This window comes from Terrapene carolina, unplaced genomic scaffold (assembly GCF_002925995.2).
Source record: "Terrapene carolina triunguis isolate 2854851 unplaced genomic scaffold, T_m_triunguis-2.0 Scaffold94, whole genome shotgun sequence".
NCBI classification, from domain to species: domain Eukaryota; kingdom Metazoa; phylum Chordata; order Testudines; family Emydidae; genus Terrapene; species Terrapene triunguis.
The window spans coordinates 943,989-966,270 of record NW_020664445.1 but is presented as its reverse complement, the minus strand read 5'-3'; the positions used below and the strand labels follow the sequence as shown (position 1 = coordinate 966,270).

The window sequence follows — 22,282 nt, the reverse complement described above, 5'->3', positions numbered from 1 at the left end:
ACACTGTCTGATCTTGCAAAGAAGAATTTAGCAAAGGTATGTTAGGGATGATAGCTAGAGAAGGGGATATTTACCTGAACCAATCCACATCTAAGGAGGATGGGATTTGGTTGAGTATTTATAATGCAAAGTATCCCCAAATTAACTTTTCCAGGGCTGTTGTAAAAGTTACTTGACTACGACACAAGAAGATCGAGATCTGAAAGATTAATGAATGAAACAGATGATCAGTAAACTGAAGGACGTGCAGATAGACACCTTTTTACATTAAAAACCAGAGCTGACGTGGAAAAAAATCTTGAGTGTAGGAATAATGTATGTTCTGCTGCTGTAGCTCTGATATAAGTTCTTCCAAGAAACTGTAAAAATTGTGTCTTGTTATTCAATATTCTCAGTTTTCACAGCAAGGGTCAGATTTTTCAGGCGTGCTCAGCATCCAGAACCTGAGAACAATGGGAGCTGCTGGATATTGGGCATTTTTGGAGTGGCCAGATTGTCATGTAGGTGGAATGGAAGCTGTTGTATGCTGAGTTCTTTTAGAAATCTGTCCCGCAAGATCATTCTCTGAAGTATTTTAATATGAAGAGGTTTCAAAGTTCCTCTGGAATGGGAACGCAATTTATTACAGTATAATCTTTTTGAAAAACGTATTTCTATTTGAAAGTAACATTACAGGCTTTGGATTTTATGTTCTTATATTTGTCTAAAACATCTAAATAAGATAATCAGGAAAAAACTGTTTCCACTTATTTTATTAATAATGTAATTTTTATAAATCCACACTGAATATAACACACCCCATTTTCTGTTTCAAATTATTGTAAACAAAGTAATTCTAAACATATTTTCACATAGCCATTTGGGCTAAAAATAGTGATATTGGCCAGTATTTCACAGTAGTACAATAGTTACCTGGGGGGAAAAAGCGTCTCATACCCAATGTACCAAGGGTAGTACTATGAAGTATTCGAACACTTGTTCGCAATCTTAATACACCTCTTAGGGACTTACGAGTTACCTGAAAGTTTTACATGTGCAGGAAGTACTGCAGTTACTGGTGTCTCATTTTTAGCTCCCTGTTAACCAGGTAATTAGTAGTTACTTTTAATGGCATCCAAATACCCCTTTATAACCTAAAATCATATGGGTATTTAATATGCTGGTATGAGGCGATTCAACACTTCTACCACTTATTACTGGAAAACAAACTGAGCCCCAAGGTTATAAGTCAAGAATCTGACATTATTTTGTCCTTTAGGCACTAGACTCATAAGACTTTTGCTCAATGATGAGCTGGATTTCATGAATTTGTTTCCATGTTGAAGTAGGTTGTTGTTTTAGTTAACGAGACCTGAAATACCTGGCCAGATACTTGGACACTGCCTAAAATCTAAGGTTTACTATAAAGTTGGATTCTTATCTAAAAGACTTGAAGTAGCATCATGGAATTCTATCTGCCTCTTTATTTCCATATCAGAGGTTCTCAGTGCATAGGTGAAGAGGTTTTTTCTAGCTGCCAACCCTGCAAATACATCAAATAGATTTAGCATTCTCTCTCAGCTATGTTGGCTGGGACTAACAGGAAGAAAAAGCAGTAAAAAAAATTTTTGGCTACAAGAATGAGTATATCTGACTATGAATACACAGAAAGAAAAGCTTTGTTGAATAAGGTGCCACATTTGTATATACCTGAACTCAGATTCTCAAATTCAGAAATGTACCTTGCAACTGGAATTTCATTTTCAGATTTTAGATATGACCCCTGAGCTACTTGGATAACTGTTTGCCCACAATCATTTTTCAGAGTTGAACTGCAGTCTGAGGAGAAATGTACATTTTCTCTCCCCCTTGCCATTTTCACATGGAGGTAACTGGTTTAATTTAGCTACAGAAATGCTTCAAAGTTAGGCTTGTTGACACAAGAAACAGAAGAAAATAGTTTTGACGACAAAATGAATGACAGGCCAAATGAAAGATACCACTCACAAAATGCAACATCTCTGAAACTTCCTCTTCTAAAATTACATCTTCTAAAATTGAGAGACTTTCACTAAGATAATAGCGGCTAGAAATGAGTTCCCAAACTGGTGTGCAAGGAACAGGAAGAGGCATTTCAGCAAAAGCTGATGGACAATTATGGTGCATCTTACACTAGAAGTACTCTTACTCATTACCACCAGCAAGTAACTGCTCCACCAATGCTAGTACCAGCATAAGTGGTGGAATAGACAGGGCACAAGTATCTTTATTACCACATCATATGACCCTAATCTAAACAGGGTTAAATGACAGAGGTATGAACACAGTTTTTGCACCAATGCTATTGCCATTGCTACCATTGGTGCAGCTTAACCGGTAGTAGCAAAATGATGGGAGATTTTAATAAAAACACTAGTGCAGAAAAGGTGAGTGTGGGGGAGGAAGTAAAATACATGTATTTATCCTACAATCAGGGAGAAAGTTAAGGTGATAAACATTTTGGGTTGGGAAAATGGGTATTACTTGCAACATGTAATTCTCTGAGTTCCTTTCACAATGACGGTCTACTTTAGAAAGCAGGAGAAGATGTTAGATATTTGGGATAAGATGCCATGCTAGAACACATCCAGTCACAGCGAAATGAAAATGGAAGAAATACTAAAAGTCATGTGCTTCAATACAAATGAACATTAGCAATTTAATAACAGTAATATTATGTTACTGTCTGATTTACTGTCTACAGAACAGCAAACATATAAATCAAAAGTTTTCAATTGACAGTATCAAAGTGGGTTAGCTGGATAAATGTTAGTACTGAAAATTTTCTATTTGCTAACTATAATCTTTTTTTTTTTAAAAGTGCAAGAGAATTTACTCTTATTCTGGAAAGTAGAAAATGAAAAATATTCTCTAGTTTGTGACTAAGCAGAATCAAGATCAGTGCAACATGAATTATAGTAGTAATTCAGATATTTTTCTAGAGAACAAAGGCCTTGTTTTTGGCACATTTCCAGTTTTTGCCGTGCAAACTATTTACAGTGTTAATTTTTTATTCACATAATGTGAACGTTTGGTAAAAATTTTACTCTAACTCCATTGCTCAATTGAACAAGACTACAAGAGCCTTTCATACCTTGGAATATGCTACTGTGTATAACTATCCACTTTATTCAGCTGAAAAACAAGAATCAAAACAGAAAATATAAGCAAAAATAAATGATAAAGAAAAAGGAAAAATAGTCAAATCTGATTGTCTCATTTTGTTACTAACTTCAGGGTTTGTTTGTTTTTTACATTTAAAAGTTAGTTTTTCATAAATATAAAAACAAAATCACAATAAATCTCTCACTTAATAAAATCATCATCACTATAAAATCTCTTTTTTAGTACCATGTAAGTTAGAAACGTCTAACATGATACACATTCCCAGCATTTGAATTACAATTTACAAAATATACTTTAAAGGCTAACTACATTACAGTAGTACACAAAACTCATCACTGCTGCCAGTCTGTCACATGTATTTCCTTACATACTATTTTCTTTTTCCCATCATTTGAAATAGAAATGTTTTAAAGTGTTACGGCCACATGTAACAAGATCTTTTTTTGGCCACTTATTCTGTTTTCTTTGCCTGTCTTTTCTTAATGCTTTCACTGGCCTCTCCAGCAGAACGGTCACAGACTGAAGAGGTTCCGTTGGAAGATACTCTGGCCTCAGCCTTTACTTTAGATGGAGTTTGTTGCCAACCAAAGAGCATACGGCCCAGTACAGACTCGAAAGGAGCAAATGGAGAAACTGCAGATTGTGTCAACATCATGGTTACCTATAAAGAAAGTGGTCAAATTTAAGTTAGAAAGCCTTAGCTCTCCAAATAAAAAGACGGTTTAAGAAGAAGAATCAGCACATATGGGCTGGTCTGCATACAAAAAGCACGCACTGAAATACCTAAACCAGTTTTAATTCACACTTGTTATTTCAGCACAAGTCTGCATGTGGACACTCCTCTAACAGAAGCATCCTATTTCAATTTTACATTAAACTCTCATCTGCTAAATCACACAGACCTGCACTGAAATAAAAGATATAAATGAAACTTATTTAGTTATTTTGGTGCAAGTTTATGTAGACCATCTCTAAGCTTTCAGCACTCTGAATTCCATATATCCCTAATTTGAAGACAGTGTTGTATTTTACATGTTATAAATCTAGGGCATTTCTAGCCTCTGGTGCAAATCTTTGTCCAAAATAACTGCATTTCAACTAAAAATAGAAGTAAACAATCCTAAAGTGTAACACTGTTGCAAAAAAAGCAAACATCATTCTGGGATGTATTAGCAGGAGTGTTGTAAGCAAGACAGGAGAAGTAATTCTTCCGCTCTACAGTTGAGGCCTAATCAGCGCAGTGGAGTATTGTGTCCAGTTCTGGGCACCTTATTTCAGAAAAGATGTGGACAAACTGGAGAAAGTCCAGAGAAGAACAACTTAAGTTATTACAGGTCTACAAAACATGACCTACGAGAGAAGATTGAAAAAATTGGGTTTGTTTAGTCTAGAGAAGAGAAGACTGAGAGGGGACATAACAGTTTTCAAATACATCAAACGTTGTTACAAGGAGGAGGGAGATAAATTGTTCTCCTTAACCTTTGAGGATAGGACAAGAAGCAATGGGCTTAAATTGCAGCAAGGCAGTTTAGGTTGGAGCCCACTCCTGCACCCCAACCCCCTGCCCTGAGTCCCCTGCTGCACCCTGCACTGCTCCTGCACCCCAACCCCCTGCCCTGAGCCCCCTGCCGCACCCTGCACCTCTCCTGCACCCCAATTCCCTGCCACACTCCTCCTACACCCAACCCCCTGCCCTGAACCCCCACTGCACCCCAACCCCCTGCTCTGAGCCCCCTCCTGCACCCCAACCCCCTTGCCCTGAGCCCCTTCCTGCACACCGCACCCCCTCCCACATCCCAACCCCCTGCCCCAGCCCTACATTCATGGCCCTCAGGCCAAAAAATTTGCCCACCCCTAATCTAGATAATACTTAGTCCTGTCATGAGTGCAGGAGACTGGACTAGATGATATCTCGAGGTCCCTTCCAGTCCTATGATTTTATTTCAACTTAGACTGAAATACAACAAATAAACCTAAGTGTGTACACAGAAAATAAAGTAAGCTTAATAAATGCATGAAGAGTAAGCCAATGAGAAAGATGAAACAGAAGCTCTCTGTAGATTTATCAAATTTATCTTGACCACTGAAATAAAGTATCTTTAAAAAAGTGACGTATAAAACAAAGCAATAAAGTTACTGTAAAATACTCTAGGGCCTTGTCTAGACTTGAATTCTTAGTCATGTTTTGTGCTAATTGGCAAATAATTACCATCTTAACTAATACGATTTTTAAATGCTAATACAAACTCTTCATACATATTTGTTCCAGCACGAATATTAGTTCCTGGTTGTAGTTTTCATCCTAAGGTTCAGCCATTCCTCCCCTTCCTGCTCCCAACACTGCCACCGTGCCAGAGGCTGTGGGGAGTGAGGCTACGCTGGTTCTACACCACTGAAGACTCCAGGCACTGGGGTAAATCCCCAGAGGGGGCCTGTGGCTGAATTCCACTCCCTTTGCACTACTTGAGCGGATCGTAAAGATGGGAGGAAAGAAAGAATCTGCCCCAGAGTGTTGTTTGTGGCCCCTTGACCTTCAATTGTCCCCAAGCAGTAAAGGTTGGACATCACTGATTTAGGTAGCAAGTATCCTTAAAAAAACTCCCATGTTAAAACAAACTTATTGGGAGAACTTCCTCCAGGACTAAGGGGAAAAGGACCTGCTTAATAGATCCAATATGGTATTTATAACCCAACACTAAAGACTAGAGTAATACCCTGATTCTGAGAGAGGTTTCAGAAGTGTCTGGAAAGCAAGACACTACTTCATAAGTCTGTGTCAGACTTGCATGAACTGTGTCAATCTAGCAGTGCATGACAGTTACTAGCTGACTTCAAGGTCCTAACAAGTCACCAGTGCAGAACTGGTGCCACAAAGTTGTGTGCCACTGTACTACGGGCTTCAGCAGCACAGGGAGTCTGAGGCTGCAGACCCTCCTCCCCCACACCTATCTCCTAACACCACATCCCTGGTATCCTGAGTGTCTCTGATGTTTAGATGTTTTAAGAAAAGGTAAGTCTAGGGCAGTAATGATAAGGATTCCTTGCATTGCTGTAGCACCCAGGAGACCCAATATCTCAGTCAGATTTTAGAAACAATGTTTCTAGGGATGCCCTGGGGAAGGCAGGCAGTTCTTTTTAAACCCTCCTCCATAGTTCACCCATTTTTTAACATCTCCTCAAGAACAGAGTGGCAACCTTCAAGATTGTTACAGATCAGAGGATACTGAGATTCCAACTTTGCCTTTTTTAGGGTTAACACAGTCCTGAATATAGCCCAGCTTTCCGGAAGGAGATAAATGCAGAATGGGATAGTTTAGAGTTCAATCATAAGAAGATTAAAGGGAACAATAATGTGCATATATCTCGCATGTGTACACATGCATGTGTATGGATATACATATCCACACTTTTTATAAACAAAGTGATAGTAAACACTTTTCACATTTTTCTCTTCTCCTTCACCATTATTTTCTATATAGTTGAAAGATGTGTCCAAAACCACAAACTTTTAAAAAACAGCATGAAGACAAACAGAGCATGTTCTAGTCACTTATAAACGTATTCGGTGACTAGAAACACTTGGCCTTTGGCTGCAGTTCATTTTTGCTCCACATGTATTAACAGGTTGGCAAGACAACCTGTTGTCTCTTAATTGTCTCTCTCTCAAATAATTTAGTAACTTGAAATATCAACTCCCTGTGCCAAATTTCTGAAATATTCTTTTAATACAACTTAGCAAAGGTCATGATGCAGAGTTTCCCGTCGGTCTGCTTCACATATGGAAGAGTTACTTAAGGCTCATGGGGGTCAGATCTTCCACTGGTATTGGGGTAGCTCCACTGACTTCAATTAAGCTATGCCATTTTCACCAATTGAGTTTGACCAGATCTCTCCAGAAAGTGAAATTAGTACTCTGGTGGGGGGTATAAAGAGAAATATTCAACAACATGCATCTTGCTTTAGAAAGTACAGTGAGAAATATTGCTGTATTGCATATGTTTAAATAATTATACATTTCCAAATTCTTACCTTTGTGACCACTAGAAAGGTGGTATAAAAGAACATAAGGTTGTGTCTTGCTATCGGTAGGTTCTGGGCATGTTGCAATGTGAAGAGTACTGCACCTACCAGAGCCACTTTTACAGGGCTGGAAACCAAACAAAGTAAAGACAAGTGTGTGAATTTTCTCTCCTCCCCCTCCTATGCTGATAGAAATTATGATCTGGAAAGTAATAGCATACTTTAGCATACAAAAATATAACTATAATATTTGCTCGGCTGAAAGTAAATGATAAAAAGCTTGTGGTAACAATACGGCAACATGTTTCACAGGCTAATTACATGTTTTGTTAAAAAATACTTCTACCAGTTTTTAGTTTGCACGCTTTCAATTTCTTAGATCTTTGTTCCTGAATTTAAAGAACTCCACCCAATTTGCCTTCCCCATACCATTATTTAATTTATATATCTGATATATCCCTTTATTAGTCACCTCTAAACTAAACTCTGCCAATATTTGCACCCAGTCTCCTTATGGAAGTTTTTCCATGCCTCTAATCATTTTGTGGTACTTTCTTCCCCCGGGGGATTTTCAGCTTAATTTTACTGTAGCTACTATTACTTAGTGGTTCAACTTAACCTATCACTTCAGTCAACTCCTACGTGTTACTTGGGACGGAGTTAAGAATAAGCTCTCCTCATTGTGTGCTCTAGAACAAGCTGTTCTAAGAACCAAGCATTTAAGGTGTCAAGAAACTGCTTGTCTAAATCTTAGACCGCTGCGACATTTGACCACTTGATAGGAGGCTGGAATCATCCATGGTTACTGTTTATTAGACTTAGTTCCCTCTGTTCACCCTCAACTTTGTGCACTCAGTATCTTTCCCCGATCAGGAAGCCAGTAGTATAACTCTACTTGTATATTTATATTCTTATGATTTGGGATTCATCAAGTTTCATTTCTTATCACACCTTTAATTAGATTCATGCATTTAGCTTTACAACCAAAGGAGAACATTTGAGAAAAAAAAATTGTCAAGGGAATTTTTAACCAAAATAATTTCAGGATGTGAGGACAGTGATCTGTGTCCAACACCTTTGTTCTGGCATATTGCAATCTCAGCTTTTATCCTTCATAAGACTAGATGAAATACCACAATTTTTAACATTTAAAACTCATTCTTCCTTCAGCTAGCATTTTTTAAAGAAGAAAGTGACTGCAGTGTTTTAAACTAGCATAAATTACTTATTTCACTAAGTTTGAAGTATTCAGGTGCAGCTGACACCATAAGCCTCACAATCCTTCCTTTTGGAAATAGTGCTGCTCATAATTTTTGTATTTCTCTTCTGTCATTCTTTATTACCCAGGACAGTTACATGAAAACAGCATCCCTAAATGTTTCTCTCCTCAAAAGTCATAACCCTGTTTTTGAAATAATCATTTCCACAGAAACCAGCTGGGAAGTCACATGGGAGGGCAAAGTGGACCTTTTAAATCCCCTATGAGCTTGTCTCCCTTTACAGCAGTATTTTGTGGCCTGCCAGCCAGTTCCAATTCTCTCTCTTTTGCAGAAGCTAAACTGGGTGCTATGTAACACTCCCAATTTAGCTTCTGCGAGACAAAACTGAAAGCTGAAACTCAAGTAGCGTCTTCTATCTTGCAATGCACCAGAGGCATGTGTTGACGTGTTTTAATGCTATATATTTAACAGATGGCTTGAAAGTGTGTTCAGAAGAGTGCAACTGGGTTTTTTGTTTGTTATTTTTGTTTTTTTTTTAAATAAGGTATTTAGCGTTGGTGGAATATATCCACTAGACTGGCAGTCCTAAAGTCATCCAACTACCTTCAGAATACGTACCAGCACATGCTGGACTGTAAGTGACACTCACATTACCCTGCCACAATGTGCTTCATTTCTGAGTTGGATGAACCACAGGTCTGGAAGAGGAGGTTAATTTTTCTTGCCCATTCAAATGATTGTCCTCTCTGCACAAGTAGCCAACATGTTTACCAGTTAGTTCCAATTCTGTGGTAATTTTGTAGTGGAGACAATTATTCATGAGGAAATCATTTGAGACTAACAACTCATTGCACATAGGTCAGGCCAGCCAACACATAGTAAAGATTTGGACCCACTTACTTTGAATTTATAAGCAGTCTACTAGCACCTGTTTTTAAATGCTGCACCAAGAAAATTACTCATGTAGGTCTTTGAATGCAAGAGCCAAAGAGAACAAAGTTATTACAATGATTCCAGTTGTACTATGGTTTACACAAACTTACTAGGACATCTTCAGAAGTTCATTGCTTTCAGGTTTCCAAACACCTCTCACCAACTGCTCAAAGTTAGAGATTAAGCCACCACCAGCTCCTGAAAATCCAATAAATTATAACATGTCTCAGTGGTATGGTCTCTTAGTGACTAAGGCCATGTCTACACTGGCAATTGAATGACAAAACTTTTGTCTTTCAGAGGCGTTAAACACCCGTCCCTCCCCCAAAAGACAAAAGTTTTGCTGAGACAAGTGTCAGTGTGAACAGTGCGTTGTTGGCAGGAGAGACACAGCCATGTCGCTAAAAGCTGTGTAGTGTAGACAAGGTGGATAAAAAACTATTTAAAAATTATATATATATGATTTTTTTGATAAAATGCTTGTTGAGGAAAAACCTATCTAAAAGATAGTTTTAATTAAGATACATTATAGCTCAAAGATATCTCATCATGGAATAGGGATTATAAATTCTAATTCTATAATATGAGACAGTATTCATGTAATGTTTAAGAAAAGTTTTGTAAATGAGTTCCAATAGTTCATGGATTAGGGACCCAATCTTATGGGGTTCCAGGGGCTTCTGTATAGATTATTTAGGCTAATCTTTCTATCTACCCAACGGGACTCAGTGCTCAGACTAGAATATACCATCAGAGATGCTTAGTTTTGCAGTTCTCAAACTGTGGATTTGTCTCCAGAGATAACATGCTTGTTAACAGCAAAAATGTTTTTTTTTAAAAATAAATAAATAAATAAATATACAGAGGTGAGAAATAACAGACCTCAACCCTATTGTCCCTCTGCAAATTTGTGTACACAGAGTCAATTCCTTACCTCTCTCTAAAAGTGAAAAGTTTCAAAAAGTTCAATGAATAGAAGATTGTTGGGGGCGGAATAGATCTGGACAAGGAGAAGAAGTCTGGAGATAAATGTGAGAAGGGAGGGACAGGCAGTAGAAACAAAAGTGAAACTGTTTGAGCAGCATACAGTAACTCCTCACTTAAAGTTGTAGTTATGTTCCTGAAAAATGCAACTTTAAGTAAAACCATATTAAGCGAATCCAATTTCCCCATAAGAATGGATGTAAATGGGGGGTCAGGTTCCAGGGAAATTTTTTTTTGCCATACAGTACAGTACTGTGGTTGGGAGGTGCCCCACACAGGCACAGCCCACTGGCACTGCAGACAATAAGGCAGGCAAGGAGGCTGAAGGTGTTGTAGGCTAGGAGAAGCACGTTGCGCAGCAGCGGCAGCTTCCCCTACTCTGCAAGCACCAGGGGCGGGGGGGGCCTGCCCACGCCACCCCTTCCCCCAAGCCCCCACCCTTAACCCGCCTCTTCTTCCCCCCTCCCCCTTTACTCTGCACGCTGTGTCCTCACTCCTCCCCCTCCCCCCTAATCCCCTGCCCACAGCAATCAGCTGGTTTGCGTGTTCAGGAGGCAGAGGAGGGAGAGGGAGCCTACGCGCTGAGTCCTCGCTCCTCCCCCCCCCCCTCCTGAACACCGCAAGCCAGCTGATTGCCACGGGCAGGAGGCAGGCGCTGATCCGCGGGGTCTGCCGGTGGGTGGGAGGGGCAAAGGGGAGCTGATGGGGGACTGCCAGCTGTGGACAAAGCAGGCAGCCAAACGATGTTATAGCGAAGCATTGCACAACTTTAAATGGAGCATGTTCTGTAATTGAGCAGGGACGCAAGATCGAAACAACTTTAAGCGAGAGGACATTAAATGGGGAGTTACTGTATTCCAGAAGTCTTGAGATCTTTCTGAGTGTAGCCTTCATTGATTTGAGATCTACTATACCATTCTCTCACTAGAAGGGAAAACCTATAACGGCAGCAGGCCATAAGAGACCCAGTTTGGGAATATTTTAATGAAGTTCCTCTACCTGTGGGTAAGACAGGCATGCGTACAAAATGCAAACAGTGCAACAAAGAAATGCAAGGCCTGGTTGCCGGAATGAAACAACATCGTGAGAAGTGTTCCTTCTCAGGAGGAAGCTGGGTCGAAGATGATGAAAGGAACATGTCTGAACATGCACGATCCTTAGGCTGGTAAACTTTTTTTTTTTTTTTTTTTCCATACTTCCTTCTTAAGGACTGCCTGTCTTCCTTCTGGACTATTCTTGAATTCTCATGTTTGAGCAAAAAACATAGTAGTTACTCTAGGGTACTATCATTTTAGATGCAGTTGTGATAAAAAATAAATAGCTGAAATAGGCATATCTTCCTTTAAAGTAGTACTGCCAGTGAATGCAATGAGTAATACTAAATGAGCAGTATGGTAATAATAATTAAATAACTGCATTGACTTATTTTGTTTAGGACAATCCATCCTCAACATACAGGACTCTGAAGACTATCCACCTTCAAGATCACCATCATTTTCTAGAGTTTCAGAGTTATCTGCCAATGATAGTGTTTCAGTCACATCATGTATGTCACATAGCCACAGTATATCACCTGTAGCAAAAAGAAAAAAAAAAAATCATCATCCAGAAACAACCGTAGATAAGTTTGTGATAAGAACCAGCAGATTACAAAAAGATGAAAAAATTGCCTGGTTTGTTTATGCAACAAACTCTCCTTTCTGTAGGACTGAGAACCCACACTTCATTAACATGGTTCAGTCATTAAGACCAGGATACAGTCCACCCAACAGAGCAGATGTCACAGGCAAATTGCTGGATAAAGTGTATGAAAGAGAAATTGAGCAGTGTGCAAAAGGTCTAGAGCGTAAAATTGTTAACCTGAGTCTTGATGGGTGGAGCAATGTCCACAATGGTCCTGTTGTATGTGCTTGTGTGACAACAAAAGAAGGTAAGATCTTCCTTACAGAAACAATTGATACATCAGGAAATGCGCACACAGCAGAATACTTATAAGAAGTAGCAGTAAAAGCTATAACACACTGTAAATGTCTAGTATGCAGCTTGGTCACAGACAATGCTGCAAACGTATCCAAGAGGAGAAGAAATTATTTAGAAGAGAGCCCCAAGCTAACAACATATGGTCGCAGTGCTCATTTGATGCACCTCCTAGCCAAAGACTTCAGTGTTCCAGAAATAAAGGCTAATGCTGTTGAAATTGCAAAATACTTCCGTAACAAACACTTTGCAGCAACTGCTCTGAAAAAAGTGGGAGGAACCAAGCTAACTCTCCCACAAGACGTGCCATGGAACTCAGTAGTGGACTGTTTTGGGCACTATATCAAGAACTGGCCTAATCTGATGACAGTTTGTGAACAAAATGGTGAAAAAGTAGATGGCACTGTCACAGCCAAAGTTCTCAACATTGGGCTTCAGAGAAATGTTGAACACATGCTGAGTACCCTGAAGCCTATTTCTGTAGCCTTGAACAAAATGCAGGGAAATAGCTGTTTTATTGCTGACGCTGTTGAAATTTGGAAGGAACTGACTGAGATCTTAAAAAGAGATATATGCAATGACAGAGTTAAATTACAAGCATTAAAAAAAATGAATGGGACAAGCACTATCTCCAGCTCATTTTCTTGCAAATATTCTCAGTGCTCGGGACCAGGGTCAAACCTTAACTGCTGAAGAAGAGTTGGCGGCTATGACATGGACATCCAGCAATCATCCCTCCATAATGCCAACTATAATTAACTTCAGAGCTAAGGGTGAACCATTCAAGAAATATATGTTTGCTGATGATATTTTAAAGAAAGTCCCACCAGTTCACTGGTGGAAGTCACTTAAGCACTTGGATTCAGAGACTGATGAAGTGATAATCTCACATTTAACAGCAGTAGCTACTTCTGCCGGTGTAGAAAGAATATTTTCCTTTGGACTAATTCATTCCAAATTGAGAAATCGTTTGGGACCTGAAAAGGCAGGAAAGCTTGTTTTTCTTTTCCAGATTATGAACAAACAGGAAAATGAAGGTGAAGACGACTGAGTTAGCTGCAGAAGCCAATATTTTAAGTTTCTCATGTTGACCTGGCTGACAGTCTATTTAATTTTTGTTTTTGTTTTTTTTAAAATCCAGAATACATAATAATGTTATGTTATTTAGTTAAATAATGTTATTTAGTTAAATAAAACAATTGAAATGTCTGTCTGGTGATGTTCTCCTCCTAATACAGCATAGCAAGAAAATCCTCTAAATATTAATGATCAGCCTGTTGAATTGGAGATAGTTCACCTCCCAATGACCTCTCAAATATCTGCTTCAATTACCTTTAATAAAGGAAATAGCCAATCATTCATTTTCTAATATAGCTGTAAAACTAATCTGAAAAGTTTTCAAAATAAATCACTTAAAAAATGTAGAGTGTGTACCTTCTAAAAATGAAACCTACATCTATCTCCGAATTGTGAAGAATATGTATTAAGGTTATAACAACCAACAAGAATGTACTTTTATGTAGAATTCCATGATTAAATCAAGTCTTCCTGACTAGTGATTTAAATCAAATCCACCCTGAGTGTAGACAAGCCCACTACAGTAGTATTTAACTTCAAGGGAAAGAGGAACTACACAAAAATGAGGAAGCTAGTTACACAGAAATTAAAAGGTACATTCGCAAGAGCAAAATGCCTGCAAGCTGCATGGAAACCCCTAATTAAAAAATATAGTAAGGTGACCAAAAAAGTTCCATTATGGCTAAACAGAGTAAAAGAGATTAGAGGCAAAAAGACATCCTTTAAAAACTGGAAGTCAAATCCTACTGAGGAAAATAGAAATGAGCATAAAGTCTAGCAAATCAAGTGTGGAAGTATAATTAGGCAGGCCAAAAAAAATTTTGAAGAGCTACTAGCAAAAGATAAAATATTTTTTGCTGTTAGTTTTTGTAAGAACATCAGAAGCAAGAAGACTGCCAAACAATCAATCAGTGAAGCCATTGGATGATCGAGGAGCTAAAGGATGACAAGACCATTACAGAGAAGCTACATGAATTCTTTGCATCGGTCTTCACTGCAGAGGATGTGTGGGAGATTCCCACACTCAAGCTTTTCTTTGTAGGTGACCGATCTGAGGAACTGTCCCAGACTGAGGTATCTATAGAGGTGGTTTTGGACCAAACTGAAAATTAAACACTAATAAGTCACCAGGACCAGATGGTATTTACTCAATAGTTCTGAAGGAACTCAAATGTGAAATTGCAGAGCTACTAACTGTGGTACATAAGCTATCACTTAAAACAGCTTCCGTACCAGATGGCTGGAGGATAGCTAATGTGACGCCAATTTTTAAAAAAAGGTTCCAGAAGTAATCCTGGCAATTACAAGCTAGTAAGCCTAACTTCAGTACCAGGCAAACTGCTTGAAACTATAGTAAAGAGCAGAATTACCAGACACATAGATGAACACAATTTGTTAGGGAAGAGTCAACATGGCTTTTGTAAAGGGAAATCATGCCTCACACTACTCTATTAGAAGTTTTGAAGGGGTCATTGGACTTTCAGAAAGTCTTTGACAAGGCCCCTCACCAAAGACTCTTAAGCAAAGTAAGCAGTCATGGGATAAGAGGGACGGTCCTGTCATGGATTAGTAACTGGTTAAAAGACAGGAAACAAAGGAAAGGAATAAATGGCTAGTTTTCAGAATGGAGAGAGGTAAATAGTGGGATCCCCCAAGGGTCTGTACTGGGCCCAGTGCTATTCAACGTATTCACAAATTATCTGGAAAAAAGGCGTAAACAGGGAGGTGGCAAAATTTGCAGATGCTAACTACCTTGAGTAATTTTGTAAGTCCAAAACAGACTGCAAATAGTTACAAAAGGTTCTCACAAAACTGGGTGACTGGGCAACAAAATGGCAGATGAAATTCAATGTTGATAAATGCAAAGTAATGCGTGATGGAAAACATAATCCCAACTATACATACAAAATGATAGGGTCTAAATTAGTTGTTAGCACTAAGAAAGAGATCCTGGAGTCTTTGTAGATAGTTCTTTGAAAACATCTGCTCAATGTGCAGCGGCACTCAAAAAAGCTCATGGAATGTTAGGAACCATTAAGAAAGGGATACATAAGATGACAGAAAATATCATAATGACACTATATAAATCCATGGTATGCTAAACCTTGAATACTGTGTGCAGTTCTGGTCACCCCACCTCAAAAAAAGATATATCAGAATTGGAATAGGTACAGAGAAGGGCAACAAAAATTAAGGGTATGGAACAACTTCCATATAAGGAGAGATTAATAAGACTTTTCAGCATGGAAAAGAGATGACTAAGGCGGGGGGATATGATAGAGGTCTATAAAATCGTGACCGGTGTAGAGAAAGTGAATAAGGAAGTGTTATTTACCCCTTCACATAACACAAGAACCAGGGGTCACCCAATGAAATTAATAGGCAGCAGGTTTAAAAACAAACAAAAGGAAGTTCTACTTCACACAACGCACAGTCAAGCTTTGGAACTTGTTGCCAGGGGATATTGTGAAGGCCAAAACTGTAACTGGGTTCAAAAAAGAATTAGGTAAGTTCACTGAGGATAGGTCCATCTATGGATATTAGCCAAAATGGTCAAGGATGAAACCCCATGCTCTGAGTGTTTTAAGCCTCTAGCTGCCAGATGCTGGGAGTGGATAATAAGGGATGGAGCAGTCACTAAATTGCCCTGTTCATTGCCTCTGAAGCATCTGGCATTGGACACTGTCAGAAGACAGGACATTGGGCTAGAAGGACCACTGGTCTGACCCATTATGGCCATTCTTATGAAAATCCATTTTCTTCCAGGATCATAGATGGCAATTTATATATAGGCATACAAATATGGGGGAGAGAGCAAGCATGCGTGCACACATCCCAATACAAAATCTAGAAGATTTCCATTATAGGGAAAATAATCAAAGATTACGAGAAGTATGTGTGCGCGTGCATGTAGAGGAAATAAGGCATAAGAAGAATGTGGCACTCTATCTATTCAGTAAACACTATAACAAATCCAACACAAGTTAGAATTACTTTTGTTAACGTGTCTGTGGGCTCCCAAGCAGAGTGGAAATAAACTACAATGCAGAGCTAAAAGAATAAAGCCAGAGTTGAGCCAGTGGTCTCTCTACTGTAGTGAGATATAAAGTACAAGAGTAAAGCAAACACTGCTGCTCTGAAGTGTACAATACATTTCTAGATATACTATGTGGTAGTTATTTAATTTAGGAGACAACTCGATTAGATGAGATAAAATGCCTCTAGTGTGTTCAATCTGATTAAAGTATTGGGACATACAAAAAAATTAGAAAAGTAACAGTCCTGCTATATAGAAGTGTAACTTCTGTAAGAACAGTTACATTGAAAGGTTTATGATTATAATGATCAAGTTATATATAGCCTTGTTGATTCCTTTTGCCATCAGCCACCAAATCCTGAAGATCCTTAAAATGAGGACAGGCATCTTTCCTCCTAAGGGCTAGGCATGGTTCCCTCCAAAGCCAGTCAATGCCATCCCTCATCTGACCAGAGAAATTGCTGCACAGACACACAGGCTTTCCCTCCATGAGGGACAACAGTTTGAATTTAAGGGTACCATTCCCACATGGTAGATCATGGTGTTATTGCTAAGACCACATGGTTCACAATTTAAATACCACTTTAAAACTTCACAGTTCAACAAAACAAGAGATTTTACACATTACCTCTGGCCCAGCCAACAGCCACCATGATAAGCCAGGCATTTTTGTAGTGGCTGTTTGCATGTGCAACTCCAGCTGTTATTTTCCAAGTCCTAGTCACTTCTTTCATCCCTGCAATCATCAGTCGAAGAGGCAGAAAGGAAAAGCATCGATAGACTATGTCATGTGGACAAAAAAATACAAGATACCTGAAATTTAGAAGAAAATTTCTACTTAATCTCTTGGCAACAAAGTTACTCTCCTAAAGCATCTTTTAAAAATAAATTTTGGAGTATCACTAAGAGTTCTTTAATATTATCCCTATACGCCATATATCCTCTAGTGCTTTAGCTCCAAATTGAAAATTAGAATAGTCCCTTTTTAGAATTTACCTAATTAAATCTCTTTCTGGGTATTTACACTGCACCCATCACCTGATATTTGAGCACCTAAAATATAAGGTCATTACACAAAATATATTCCCAAAACACATCATAAATTGTTTATCAAGGCTTCCTTAAAGTACAATAGAACAAATTGAACCCATCCTTGGAATGGAACACATTTCTTTAAGCTTATAGATCACCAAGATTCCTCTCTCAAGTTGCTATCCAGCTTGAATGTTGGTTTATTGTTTAAAAAAAGTAAACTTTGTGTAAACATTTGAGCTTCTTTGGATTGTTAAAGTAGTAGTAGAGCAGAATGGGAATTCACTTCTATTCTGACACGGGGTTCTCATACTGCCAGTGATACCAAATTATAACACTTTAGCAAGACTGCCATCCCTTGTTAAAGTCAATGCCAGTTGTGATTTAAAGCTATTTTCAAATACATTTCACTTCTTACAGTGAGCAGGACTTTCAGCTTTTTGAACTTTCAGAATATGGGGCTAAGCAAACTGTTGTAGTTTTCTTTAAAGAAGAACACTGGTATGCAGTGTTCCGAATGTAAGGATTCATTCATGTAAAAATTCTACAGCCACGAGCTCCAATTTATCCAAAATGGGCTCTTTTACCCCACTTGCCATTTCCACCACAAGCGGGCTGGACTTCAGGATGGTCCTTTGTAGTCTCATGTTTTAACAATTCAAGGACACTCATATGTTCAAACAATTTACTTTTTATAACAATACCAAAATTGTAACAAAAACCTTACATATTTTACTTTCACAGCCTTTTCATTTTTAGATTATACTACCATTTTTTGATTTAACTGGGTTTGACTCACAGTCATAGGTCCAGTGCCTTAAACTGAGTGCACTATTGTTGGGGACTGTATACTTAAATCAGTCTTTACAGTTTCATTGCTGCCCAAGATGGGAAATCACATACTGGATATGAACTGCAGCCCCTTAGCCCAACCCTAGCCCCTTGGAAATCAGTACAGCTGCTCCAGCACAATAGGACAAGAAGCAGTTGGTGTGTGGAGCTTTATTTTGTCCCTACTCAGTTTTTCTGGGGAGCGAGTCTCTTGGCTAGGCCCTGAAAGGAGAAAGCACCCTCCTTGCAAAGCCTGAGATCTAGCATGTCTTCCTATTTCTTGAGACCTATGTGACTCTCTAGTACCATTGACTGTGACTATTCTGAAGACAAAACGCCACAGGAAAGCTGTGCTCAGGACTTGCTGGCAGAGGAGCAGATTTAGGTCTTTGCAGGAATTAAACCCATGTCCTTGAAATCCCAAGAGGGGAGAAGGAGAGGAACCAGTGATGGGGAAGTTGAAACTGTTGAGGCACATATTCAAAAATTTGCATCTGCCCCCCATAGTTTTCAATGCCTTCCTCCAGTGCAAGGGTAGATGCCCTCTCCCAAACAAGAGAATTGAAGTTCTGGATTCAATAATTATGACTGTGACTGTATGCAATCATTGAATATATCTGTGAATAGCAACATAGGCTTGAGGATACCTTAGCATAATCTAAACCTTTAAAAATGAGAAGTGAAAGGACTGAGTAAAATAATTTGTATGACTTCATCTGCACAATAACCCATTTCTTATGTGCAACAGATGTCACAAGTTGCATTACTGCATGATTACTGTTCAAATAAGAGCACATCCGCATCCACTTTTTTCTTTTGCACTGACTAGTGATCTGTTCTCTCCCCCACCCCCATATATGAAAGCAATTATTGAACTTAATTGTTCCATGGTATATGAGAAAAAGAGTGACCAAGCATCAGTGGCATGATAGTGTGGATGCAGATTGTATTGTGCAACTGCTATTTATTATAGCCAATTAAACCTCTGGATAGTGAACATATAAACTCTGACCATTGGTAAACTGTAGTCACATACTGGGGGTAAGAATCATAGAATATCAGGGTTAGAAGGGACCTCAGGAGGTCATCTAGTCCAACCCGCTGCTCAAAGCAGGACCAATCCCCAGATAGATTTTTGCCCCAGATCCCTACATGGCCCCCTCAAGGATTGAGCTCACAACCCTGGGTTTAGCAGGCCAACGCTCAAACCACTGAGCTAAGAGTTCGATCCAGCGCTAAGGCTTTTTTACCCTGAAGCGTTCTGCAAGAGGCTGCAACTCTGCATGCCACTATGGTCAGTCATGCAAAATAAAAATCACAACTGAACTGAAATACTGAAGTTAAGAATGTTAAATGGTTAGTGAACAACTGAAAAACAAGGAGTTCTGCTCAGATTAGTCTTCAGTTTCACAAAATGGTTATCTTTTTAAAATCAAATTAATAATTCAGTGACACTTGATCTGCATGTATGTGTGTATATTTAAGAATTTGTTCATTAATAAGTCAAGCACTACCTATTGCAAGTGTTCTAGATATTTTTAATCCATTTTATAAAATTCATGGTTGCCTCCATCCAGCTCAAGGGAACATTTTAATATTTTGTTTCACTATGCAATTTGAATGTGATTGGTGTAATAATTACAAACAACTACATATGCAAAATATTTGTGGCTGAATATTGAATTGCTAACATTTACTTTCACAGCATTCTCCCATGCTAGTGGTTCCTTCATATAAATGTTACTGCAGAGTGACAATATCTACACTGGACAAAATTAATTCTTGTGTAAGCAGGTGTTGCAGTATATGAGTCTCATCTCCCTACTCCAAGGGATTAATTTGCCTTAATATTTTTGTACTACTCACCCTACTTAATAATTAACTTATTAATGGAAGTTATTAAAAAGCCCATAAATTGTGGGGAAATTCAAATGGATTTTTACCAGTTTTAGGTGTTTTGTGTTGGTGCTGTAATTATGAAGCATAGTATTTGTTTTTTCAATATCAAAAACAGAATAAAATAGTTTACTGAAAAACTAGACCATCCACAGCATTCTGTTGAACAATGGCAGAATCAACCACAGTTCTCTATTTTTTGTTATTTTCTACTATCCTCCAAAAACTATTATTTTATGCAACTACCAACAGCTACCAGTAGATGTTGCTATTCCACATAATGTTTTAAAATGTTATTGTTTTCTCTATCTGGTAATTCAGCATCAAAGTGACACATTACCAGTTTATATATTAGGGTATGAATTCTGCTTTATTTTACTTTAAGACCAAATAGGAATCATATGATAAGTCAATGTAAAGTTCTAGTAGTGAGCAAGAATGACAGGTTTTTTACATAACTAATAGTTCTAAAGGTTTCATAATGTTTGTACTGGGTCATGAGCAATACACACCACTTTCACTTAAGTCTGATTTAACAGTACATTTGGTTTATATTCTGTCGGCTTTGCTCTTTCACATCTTTTAGTGCATTGTCAAAACAGACTCCAACGAGAAACGGCTGAGCTTGAATTAATATGCAAACTAGGAACTATTAACTTGGATTTGAATAGAGACAGTGGCTGGGTCATTACACATATTGAATCTATTTACCCATGTTAAGTATCCTCACACCTTCTTGTCAACTGTCTAAAATGGGCCATCTTGATTAACACTACAAAAATGATTTTTCTCCTGCTGATAATCTTAATTAATTAGCCTCTTACAGTTGGTATGGCTACTTCCACCTTTTCATGTGCTCTGTATGTATATATATTTCTTACTATATGTTCCATTCTATGTCTCTGATGAAGTGGGCTGTAGCCCACGAAAGCTTATGCTCAAATAAATTTGTTAGTCTCTAAGGTGCCCAAAGTACTCCTGTTCTTTTTGCAGATACAGACTAACACGGCTGCTACTCTGAAACCTAACATTAAAAAAAGTTACTTGTGAAAACAGTATACCTATTCCAGTTACATGTAACACTCAAGATTACAGAATATATATTTCTCTTTTTTCCCAGTTTGCATACCATTTTACTGTTTGCCCTGGATGCACCCAAACAAGAATCTGTCCTTTGCGCATCTCATTCAGCAAGAGTACAAATGTTTTAAAATAAAAATGTGCTTTTATAACAGGCTGCAATTATAAAGCCAGTAGGAGGACTGAGGGGACACATAGTACCTGATACTATTTAGTCTTTTATAATTGACTAGATTTCAAGGAGACCGTGTCCTTAAAGAGATCAAATAGTTAACTTTCTTGTAACCGGTTTCTAAAAGTAAATTCTAAATAAGGATTTGTGAGTTTGAAGTTTTGTTCAGAAAATATATTTTAAAGCAAATTAAACCAACAACTATTACAAGACTACATTCAGAAAGTAGCTTTCATCTCTTCCACCTGAGTACGTCAATGAACAAACTCATCTCATTTAACAAAACAAGAGTATAAAATAGAATCGTAGGACTGGAAGGGACCTCAAGAGGTCTAATCCAGTTCCCTGCACCCACGGCAGGACTAAGTATTATCTAGACCATCCCTGACAGGTGTCTGTCTAACCTGCTCTTAAAAATCTCCAAGGATGGAGATTCCACAACCTCCCTGGGCAATTCTATTTCAGTGCTTAACTACCCTGACCCTTGTTTCAATTTAAGCCCATTGCTTCTTGTCCTATCCTCAGAGATTAAGGAGAACAATTTATCTCCCTACTCCTTGTAACAACCTTTTATGAACTTGAAAACTTATGTCACCTCTCAGTCTTCTCTTCTCCAGACTAAACAAATCCAGTTTTTTCAATCTTCCCTCATAGATCATGTTTTCTAGACCTTTAATCATTTTTGTTGCTCTTCTCTGGACTTTCTCCAATTTGTCCACATCTTTCCTGAAATGCGGCACCCAGAACTGGACACAATACTCCAGCTGAGGCCTAATCAGCACGGAGTAGAGCTGAAGAATTACTTCTTGTTTCTTGCTTACAACACTCCTGCTAATACATCCCAGAATCATGTTTGCTTTTTTTTTTTTTTTTTTACAC

General features: G+C 38.4%; 1 protein-coding gene across 1 annotated transcript in view; it reads right to left on the bottom strand.

The window, feature by feature from the left end:
- Window positions 1-2,652: 2,652 nt before the first annotated feature.
- TMEM38B (transmembrane protein 38B) overlaps window positions 2,653-22,282 on the bottom strand; it is a 34,963-nt gene continuing 15,333 nt past the window's right edge. The window contains exons 3-6 of the mRNA XM_029911317.1: window positions 17,021-17,205; window positions 9,428-9,515; window positions 7,174-7,291; window positions 2,653-3,805 (exon numbers count right to left, since the gene is read on the bottom strand). Of these exons, the coding sequence (XP_029767177.1) occupies window positions 3,596-3,805; window positions 7,174-7,291; window positions 9,428-9,515; window positions 17,021-17,205 (601 nt within the window). The 3' untranslated portion in view covers window positions 2,653-3,595. The remainder of the gene's footprint in view (window positions 3,806-7,173; window positions 7,292-9,427; window positions 9,516-17,020; window positions 17,206-22,282) is intronic.